Source organism: Ceratosolen solmsi, unplaced genomic scaffold (assembly GCF_000503995.2).
Source record: "Ceratosolen solmsi marchali unplaced genomic scaffold, CerSol_1.0 scaffold56, whole genome shotgun sequence".
Classification (NCBI taxonomy): domain Eukaryota; kingdom Metazoa; phylum Arthropoda; class Insecta; order Hymenoptera; family Agaonidae; genus Ceratosolen; species Ceratosolen solmsi.
In genome coordinates, this window is record NW_011948425.1 from 4,951,592 (window position 1) to 4,961,591 (window position 10,000).

A 10,000-nucleotide genomic window follows, 5' to 3' on the forward strand; every position below is an offset into this window, starting at 1 on the left:
AACTGATGCAGAACTCGGGAAAGAGTAAATTCAAGAGGACCTCGATAGATAGGCTGCTGAATCTCTTAATAATCGGCATAGTTCTATTTTTACTATCACTCTGTCTATTCTGCATGATCGGCTGTGGCATCTGGGAGAGTCTTGTCGGTCGCTACTTCCAGGTAAATCTCACGACTTATAGACGACTATATGAAAACTATTTATTCTATACAATTCGCAAAAGGCCGTATTTTAAAATGATAATTAGACAATGAAAATGTTTGATAATCGATGTGAAATGTAGAAAAATCGTCATGTTTTTTCGTCTTTAAGCAAATTGCAGAGTTAAGAATCTGCATTAAGTTTCAATGGTACGAATCGTTGAACAGATATGGTAAAATATTATTATATAAAAGTTATTACGTGTATTCGTAAATTGAAAATGGCCTCGATCATTGATTTGACACAACATCGCACAATACTTAATAACTTATGCTGTAATAAATGTATTTATGTTGGTTAACTTCGCTTCGAGTATATATCTCGAGCACAGACGTTCGAAACTAAAGAAATGATCAATTTCATAAATTTCAATGTTCAAATTTGACACTTAACATACACAATTTTGTTTAGAACACGTTGCGTTCTTTTCGGGGTAATTTTAATATTTCAATTATTAATTGTCAAAACGTCGAATTGGCCTTTATTTATGAAATATGGGGAAAGTGCAAGTTCGTTACATTTATATTCCGTCGTCAGCTATTACGAAACTACAAATTCAAATCTCATAAAACTCTAGAGCTCGTAACGTATTCATCAGCAAAAATTATGTATTGTCACGTTTGTTTTTTTCTTTTTTAAATGTCAAAGAGTCGGGTGTAATGGGTCGTTTTAATGTTAATTAATCGCGGTTTTACTCACCACTGAGGGTCCGTACGCAATGTTTACACTGTACGGGCACTTGGACGATCAGCGCGGATAAGTGAACGAATGAAAAAATCTTCGAACGTAGCTTTTGTGAGAGGGATGGGGAGGAGGAGGAGGAGGTGGTGGCCGTTAGTCGGTCAAACGAGCTCCACCCACCGACGCGTTGTCATGATAAACGCAGCCGAGAGTCGCGAGAGAATGAGCTAAGGACGGTAGGGAAAAGTAACGCATTGTAAAAACTTGGACAGGTCTACCTGCCGTGGGATTCGCTGGTGCCAAGTGAGCCGCTGGCCGGTGCCACGGTCATAGCCCTCCTCGTATTTTTTTCCTACGCCATTGTACTCAACACCGTCGTGCCCATCAGCCTCTACGTGAGCGTCGAGGTAATTCGTTTCGTCCAGTCCTTCCTCATCAATTGGGACGAGGAGATGTACCACGCGCCGACGAACACGCACGCCCGCGCCCGCACTACGACCCTCAACGAGGAGCTCGGGCAGATACAATACATCTTCTCGGACAAAACGGGTACCCTCACCCAGAACATCATGACCTTCAACAAGTGCTCGGTCGCCGGTCAGTGCTACGGCGACGTCATCGACGAAGTCACCGGCGAGGTCGTCGATCTCAGCGAAGTTAGGGTAACTAGACGCTCGCTTAACCCGCGACGATGACGTTTATCACGACACTTAAGTCGACGACGCACGTTTATGCTTCTATTGTCTCGTGTGCTCTCTTACCCAGCGATAATCCTAGGCAACGCGATGCCGTCGAATGTTGTGCTGCCCCATCGATTTATATATACTGTGTGAATGCTGTTTTAGTATACCATAAAGCACTGAGAGAAACGGGACTCAAAAAAAATTTTCTTTGTTATTGTGTTTGGTTTTTTTTTTCCTATTTTGTTTTGTTTTTGTTATACTCTGCCTTGTCATTATTGTCTTAGGCGGAGGATGTAGCTGCCTCTTATGATAGATTAGTATGGACAATTATTGATTGACGAATGGACAGAAGAAGAAATTACGTGTCCCCGAACTGCGTCCGGATTTTACACAAACAGTTTCATTCGATTGCAGATCAATTACACATAATCACATAAAATATTCATTTTTTTTTTTCTTTGTTTTTAACATTTTAATTTTTGCCTTACGAGAGACGCGTATAAACTAACTTGATAATGTCGATATAAACGAAGCGTTGATTTAAGTGTTGGATTTTTAGGTAACCGTACATTTATATGAAGCAAAGAACATTTCTTTGCCAACCTTAAACATTCAAAATTAAAATTAATGAGCATAATTATTTGATACTGGCATTTTCAATAAAGACACGTACATTTCCGTAAAATCGAGTCTCCCCGCTCCCCTTACATACATTTTATACGTTTATTTATTGTGTGATTTTAAGTTTTCAAAACATGTTATTATTACGTTCTTGTTTTTCGTGTGATGATTGCCTCTATTATCTTGCATATAGAAAGCAAAAAATTTACATCCGACACCGCTTGAAATGTATCGTCTCTGCCTGGAAAACAGATTTGCAAAGACTTTTGTACTTTTTTAAACACCAAATGCAAATTACATTTAAATCAATTTTCGATTTTTTCTTTTTCCTTTGTTTTTTGTCTGTTTGTTTTATTTTGTTTTGTTGTTGTTGTTGTTATTATTATTATTATTATTATTATTATTATTATTATCATCATCATCATCATCATCATCATCATCATCATCATCATCATCATCATCATCATTATTATTACTTTTCCTTTTTTACAATTTAATTTTGATATTTTTCATCAAATGTTATCTTCGAGTATCGATGATTTTTCATTCAGTCAAGTGTATTATTTATTAACCGTTAATCGGTGTCACATTAACTTCCAAATTAAATTACGAATAAAAACAAGCATATACAAGCGTATAATATATTCTAAAGTATTGACAATGTAATGACAATAAGATAAACCATCGATACATTTAAAATGGGATATTGCATACGAATTTTTTATTTCCACTCATTCGATTAAAAGCAATTTATTTATTTATCAGTTTAAGAACACATTTATTACCGAGATCTGGAACGTACAAACTTCCATGCGATTTCCCAATTTCCTAAATGCGCTTAAAGAAAATAGACGTTGAGATTGTGCTGTGCATAAATTATTTAGCGCATGTGTATGTGTGTGTGCTGCATGTAGACAGATAAGGCCGTGCACACACCGACAATGAAATGGAAAAACGGACAGGAATTTGTACGACCAGTATATACACCTCTTAGCGGTGCGAATGTTCGTCTGCTGGAACAAGCCGACCGAATATCCAGTACAACACCCGAGCCGGGCATCAATGGCGGTGCTAAAGTTCCACTTAAACATTCAGTACGCATGCTTCTGTCTCAGTCTATATTACACATAAATATATCATCTTGTCTTCGTATATATTTACATTTATATTTATATTTAGATTTATATTATATTGCATCCTCACTAATGCTATATCTTATTAATTTAATATTTAATCTTGCATAAGTAGAATAGTATTAAAGAAAAGCGAGAAAGCATGTATTTCACGTGTTTTTTCTTTTTGTCTACTTTTTGTTCTTGTTTTTCTTTTACTTTTCATGTTTGATATTTTACAAGCCTTAACGAAGCGTTTTTACTTTGACTTTGCTCTTTTACCTAACACCCCTTTTACATCACTCGACTCATGATTCTTATAATGTGTGCTCTATTAATTATCTATGGGTATTTCAAAGCTCGAAAGGTTTCGGAGGAGGATCGTTTTCTAAACTACTTGGCTCTTCATTAATAGCGACTACACAGACTTACTCCTTGATCTTTCAGGATTTACCGATGTCACGAGGTTTTTTCTATTCCGGACGAATTCTTTAATCAACGAGTCCATACGTCCATATTTGCTTAAACGCGAACGTGGCACACATATGCTTTAAGAAGTGGCTGGCAAAGCTCTTAACACAAAGTTAAAATATTTGGCCGAGATTATCGTTGTAAAACCTTCCACTCGTTTATAATATATGAGCCAGCCTACCGTACCCTTAATTGAACGCAAAAATTTCTCTTGAATAACCATAAGCTAACGCCAATCTAAACCACCCTAAACTCTCTAAAGAATATGTCGGCGATAGCGAAAGCCTACGTTACAAAAAAATTGATGCTCTGTCTCTCTCTCTCTCTCTCTCTCTTTTTCTCTATCTCTTTTTCTATCTCTCTCTCTATATCTCTATATATATATATATATATATATATATATAATATATATTTATGTATATATCTATCTGTCCATCTATCTATCTGCCTATCTCTGTCTCCATTTTCCACGAAAAACGAAAATCTCAACAGACCGTCCCGTCACTGGACTTCTCATTCAACAAAGACTACGAGCCGGAATTCAAGTTCTACGACGCGAATCTCCTCGACGCGGTGAAGCGCGACAACGAGAATGTGCACAGCTTCTTTCGACTTCTGGCGCTCTGTCACACGGTGATGGCAGAGGACAAGACCGGGCACCTGGAGTATCAGGCCCAATCACCTGACGAGGCGGCCCTCGTCTCCGCGGCCCGCAACTTCGGCTTCGTCTTCAAGGAGCGATCCCCAAACAGCATCACCATCGACGTCATGGGCAAACGCGAAATCTACGAGCTCCTCTGCATCCTCGACTTTAACAACGTGCGCAAGCGGATGTCTGTGATACTGAGGAAGGACGGGCAGCTGAAACTCTACTGTAAAGGCGCGGACAACGTTATCTACGAGCGCGTTAAGAAGGGCAGCGAGGAGATCATGGCGAAGACGCAGGAGCATCTGAATAAATTCGCCGGAGAGGGTTAGTGTATGATTATTAGAGTCTCCTTAATGTTTACACTTCACGCTTCTTCGAGCGATCGTATTGACGCGGCATATTATTATTTAATATTTAATACCTTGTGCACGATCTTGACAAGCAGGGACAATGAAAAAATTAATGGGATCGTTGACTCGCCAAGAATAGTTATAAACAAACATGTCCATGTGTCGATGCGCTAGTGTATGAGATCTAAGCTTCAACAATAGTAAACTCAGGGTACAATTGGATTTTGGAAAAAAAACGCGTCTCTCTTTCTCTCTTTCTCTCTCTCTCTCTCTCTCTCTCTCTCTCTCTCTCTCTCTATTACACACACGTGCTTAAATGTGTATTTATTTAATTAATTTTATGCCAATTACCGAGGGAATAACAATGCCGCAAATTAACGAAAAATAAGCATCAAAAGAAAAGTAAGAAAGCGACACTACACTATTGTATTTCTCATGAGCCCTTGAAGTTATTAAGTTTTATTTATTGATATATTAAAATAGAGCTAAAGGGTCTTCGACAAGTAGTAGCAATTTGTAACGAGTGGCTTATATGTTTTAGGATTACGTACGCTATGTCTATCGACCAAGGATCTCGACGAAAGTTTTTTCAACGACTGGAAACAAAGGCATCAAGAAGCAGCCCTCAGTCACGAGAATAAGGACGACAAGCTCGACGCTATTTACGAGGAGATTGAGAAGGACATGACATTGTTAGGGGCAACAGCCATAGAAGATAAGCTTCAAGACGGCGTACCCCAAACCATTGCTAATCTCGGTCTCGCCGGCATCAAACTTTGGGTTCTCACAGGCGACAAACAAGGTTAATCTTATTTGCCTCGTCATTGTGAAAAGTCGATAAACATTAAGCTCGAATGACGTTGTTGCTCACCGCAATAATTTCAAGTCTTGTAAATATTAATATCAATAACGTTGTCCTGCCCGAGGCGTAACGTACAGTTTGTTTTAGCTCAATTGCAATTGCAATTGCAAGGGCGAGGGCGGGGGGTGGTGAGAGAATTACAAGGGATTTGGGAAAGGAGAAGAAGGAAATATGTTAAATACATTTCATTGCGTTTTGTTGTCCAGAAACGGCGATCAACATTGGTTACTCTTGTCAATTGCTGACGGACGATCTGACGGATGTGTTCATCGTGGATGCAACGACGTACGATGGCGTTGAAACGCAACTCAAACGGTATCTAGAAACAATAAAAGCGGCTTCGAATCAACAGAAGAGGCCGACTCTCTCCATCGTCACATTCAGGTGGGACAAGGAAAGGTCAGGCAAATGAAAGAGACGGAGTACGATCCTTACACAATTCTTCTGTACTGCATTTTCTCATTTTGATCGATGATGCAATAGAACGTTAAAACCAAAAACAAACAAAAAAACAAAACAAAAAAAAAAAAGGAAAGCCTTAGAGGGGATATCTTCTCGCACTATAAATGTGGCACAATGCTGTGTGTGGTTATGCTTTATCTGTTAATCAAGAAGATAATTTGATTATTATTAAACAATCCGTGGCTTAATAGTAGTCACTATTCATAATGAACTATCTCAATTTTGCTTAGAAGAATTCCACACCTGCATTGGTTTTGGTAAAGATTTGCCTTATTCATTGTAATTTACAGCGAAAGAAATGCTTTCATGTTCCTCAAAGTCTTGCGAAGAAAATCGAATAAATTTCTTTCGACTCGCTTAGACTTAGTGTATGTGTTTTGCATTAGCTTCATTCTTCCAAAAATACCAGTTTACAATGTTCTAATAATTACCACAATCTCATCCTTTTCCATAATTTTTTTTTTTTTTTTTTTTTTTTTGAGAAATAAAAGAGAGAGAGAGAACAAAAAAAATATCTTTAAGTAATTACCTTGCATGTTATTGGGATAATTTATTCAAAATTGTCTACATATAGTAATGTACTTTTAGTGGGCGTAGTTATTGGTACTCCACTTTTGTCTTAAAGTATGAAAATGCAACCTTTAGAATAGAATAGAAAGATAATTGTTTATACGTGCGCCATTTACTATATCCCCGCCACACTTTAAAAGAAAAGAAAAACAATGAATTCCTACTCTGTATTTAATAATTCGATAGTTCATGAATAATTATTATTTAATGCTTGATACTCACTCCTTCTCTTTCTGTCTGCTTAATTAAAATTAATCTTATCGATAATAACAAAATAAAAAATGTCTTGTGTCTCACGTCACGTTTGGATATTCATCACACGTTCTTTCGTGAATGCGTTCTTAATCGTGCTCTACAAAAACTCGGATTGTTATTATTATTATAGCGGGCTTGATTTATGTGTAAAATCGTAGCGAGATTGTCGCGAGGTGAGCGAGTGCTAGCTTCCAACGCACATTTTCCATTTTCAACTAAATGCTGCTTGCCATAACGTGTATGAATCTCACAGACGTGACACAAGCAACGCAATCACTAGTTTAAAACTTCGTCTTCTGTTATCGCATAGTAGTGATACAGAGTACAACCCGAGCAGGGAAGAGGCTGACGAACACGAGGGAGACACGCAGGCGGGTTTTGCAGTGGTGATCAATGGTCACTCGTTGGTACATGCGCTACATCCACAGATGGAGCATCTCTTTTTGGACGTCTCCTGCCAATGTACGTTTAATCTCATTGCATTCAAATATATTAAAAACAAAAACAAAAACAACAAAAAAAAAAAACAAGTCTGTAATTTGCGATTTGTATGTGCAAAATTCCCTTACGAGCGGCTTGGAAAGGTGTTTGGAAATTTAGAGAATCTTTGCTCGACGGCTCGTTTTCCTAAAGCTTAATTATCAAGTTGACGAAACCCTCGCACCTTATATTACAGCCTTGATAAGTCATCGACTAATGAATGCTCAAACGAGATTAACTGACACTTTGTTTTATTTTATTTTTTTTTTTATTTTTTTTAAGGTAAATCGGTAATTTGCTGTCGAGTGACGCCTCTGCAAAAGGCAATGGTGGTCGAGCTCGTGAAGAAGAGCAAGGAAGCCGTGACCTTGGCCATTGGTGATGGGGCCAATGACGTATCGATGATAAAAACTGCTCACATCGGCGTCGGCATCAGTGGACAGGAAGGACTTCAGGCCGTGTTGGCTTCCGATTACTCGATCGGGCAATTCAGGTTCCTCGAAAGGTTGCTCATGGTTCACGGCAGATGGTCTTACTATCGAATGTCCAAGTTCCTCAGATATTTCTTTTACAAGAACTTTGCATTCACTTTGTGTCACATATGGTTCGCTTTCTTTTGCGGATTCAGTGCCCAGGTAAAGTAAAGTAATGCACTCTGAACGTTAGTTGCGCTAATCTTACTACGCTACGCTAATTTACTCATTACAAGTGATGAATGTAAGGCGAATGTGATTTTAAGAACTCCCGCGTCCGAGTTCATTTTTTCCTTCCTTTCTCTTTTTTTTTCTATTTTTCTTCTTTTGTTTCTTTATCTTTATTCTGTAACTCCGCGGTCGAAGAGCTTAGAAAATTGAACGCACGATCAATCTGATGTAATGAGCTCTCCCGAGTAGCCTAAATGCAACTAAAATATAAATACATCGAGTTGCCTGACGTATATAATCTTATATGATAATCACAATTTTTAGACCGTTTTCGATCCCATGTACATCTCCGTCTACAATTTGTTTTACACGTCACTGCCAGTCCTGGCAATTGGCATATTCGACCAAGACGTAAACGACAAAAACAGCTTAATGTATCCAAAATTGTATACACCGGGTCATCAGAATTTACTGTTTAATAAAAAAGAATTCTGTTGGAGCGCCCTTCACGGATTCTTTGCCAGTTGTGTACTGTTCTTGGTGCCCTATGGTAAGCCGAAATTTCTCTATTTTCATTATTTCTCACACGCGTACGTTTTATATGAAAAAGTCACCTCTAATCACGCGATGAATTCGCTCTCATTCAGGGACCTACAAGGATGGCGTTTCCCCGAAAGGCTACGTACTTTCGGATCACATGCTGCTGGGCAGTGTAGTGGCCACTATATTAGTCATAGTCGTAACGGTTCAAATAGCCCTCGATACCTCATACTGGACCATCATCAACCACTTTATGGTGTGGGGATCACTGATTTGGTACTTTATTCTAGACTACTTTTACAATTTCGTCATAGGAGGCAGCTACGTGGGTAGCCTTACGATGGTATGTATATTAAAGCGAGAGATCGCCACGTGGCTGACATTACCAGGGTCTGGGACCTTATGTACTTGTTCCAGGCAATGTCCGAGGCGACGTTCTGGTTCACGGCCGTCATATCCTGCATAATGCTGGTAATACCGGTGCTCTCGTGGCGCTTCTTCTTCATCGACGTACGACCGACGCTGTCGGACCGGGTGCGACTGAAGCAGCGTCTCGCCCAGATGCGCTCACGGCAAAGTCAGGATATACTGCGAACGCCCTCGACGAGGCGGACGCGTCGCTCGCTCCGCTCGGGCTACGCCTTCGCCCACCAAGAGGGCTTCGGCCGCCTCATCACCTCCGGCAAAATAATGCGCAAGCTGCCCAACGGCTCGGACTTCAAGTTTGCCATGCCCTTCGCCTCGAACAACGTGTCGAGGCAAGTGAGCGGCGCCGTCGCGACCTCGCCCAAGGACAACTCGTCGTCCAGGAGCTCGCACACGCCCGACACCATAAACCTCTGAGGAACGAGTGCATGTACGGACGATGTTGCAAGCTCGTACCTTGTGTATTATTTTGTGATACCGGAAGAAATATTGTCGACCTTACTTTTCTTTACGATTAACGACGACTGCTCGTTTATCGTTGTTATCCTTAAATTTAAACACCGGAGCTCGAGCCTCAAGCGAGCCACAATTGACTATAATAATAAGTACGTCGCTGTCGATGGCAAACGGTGAACGTTCAGTTTATTGTTCGGCTAGTGCAAATATTTGTACTTTCATTTACTTTGTAACTTAAAACGAGAAAAGCACGCGTGAAGGATGATCGGTCGGGGACGCTCGATGAGATTTTGATAACACGATGGTGTTGCGTGTTTCGGGATTTATCGAATATTAACTTATTACTGTTATTACTGTTGATTGGTTTTCTTTCTTTTTTCTTTTGTATTATTATTATTACTATTATTATTTTTATTATATATTTTTTTATTTTATTTTTTATTATTAGCCAGCCTTATTCTTAATGGATTTTTGGTTAATCAATCTTGAAGGTAAAGAATTATTGCTGGATCATAAGGGGACTTGAAGCAGCCGGAC

At 39.3% G+C, this 10,000-nt stretch overlaps 1 protein-coding gene across 5 annotated transcripts in view; it reads left to right on the forward strand.

Annotated features, from left to right (window-relative positions):
- ATP8B (ATPase phospholipid transporting 8B) overlaps positions 1–9,847 on the forward strand; it is a 43,848-nt gene extending 34,001 nt beyond the window's left edge. The window contains exons 7-17 of one of the 5 annotated variants that reach the window (XM_011500430.1): positions 1–161; positions 1,155–1,544; positions 3,101–3,280; positions 4,262–4,742; positions 5,310–5,570; positions 5,837–6,029; positions 7,228–7,379; positions 7,680–8,032; positions 8,366–8,591; positions 8,689–8,924; positions 8,999–9,847. In XM_011500430.1, the coding sequence (XP_011498732.1) occupies positions 1–161; positions 1,155–1,544; positions 3,101–3,280; positions 4,262–4,742; positions 5,310–5,570; positions 5,837–6,029; positions 7,228–7,379; positions 7,680–8,032; positions 8,366–8,591; positions 8,689–8,924; positions 8,999–9,424 (3,059 nt within the window). In that variant the 3' untranslated portion in view covers positions 9,425–9,847. The remainder of the gene's footprint in view (positions 162–1,154; positions 1,545–3,100; positions 3,281–4,261; positions 4,743–5,309; positions 5,571–5,836; positions 6,030–7,227; positions 7,380–7,679; positions 8,033–8,365; positions 8,592–8,688; positions 8,925–8,998) is intronic. The other 4 variants (XM_011500431.1, XM_011500432.1, XM_011500433.1 and 1 more) reach the window with 4 other exon arrangements.
- Positions 9,848–10,000: the final 153 nt, after the last annotated feature.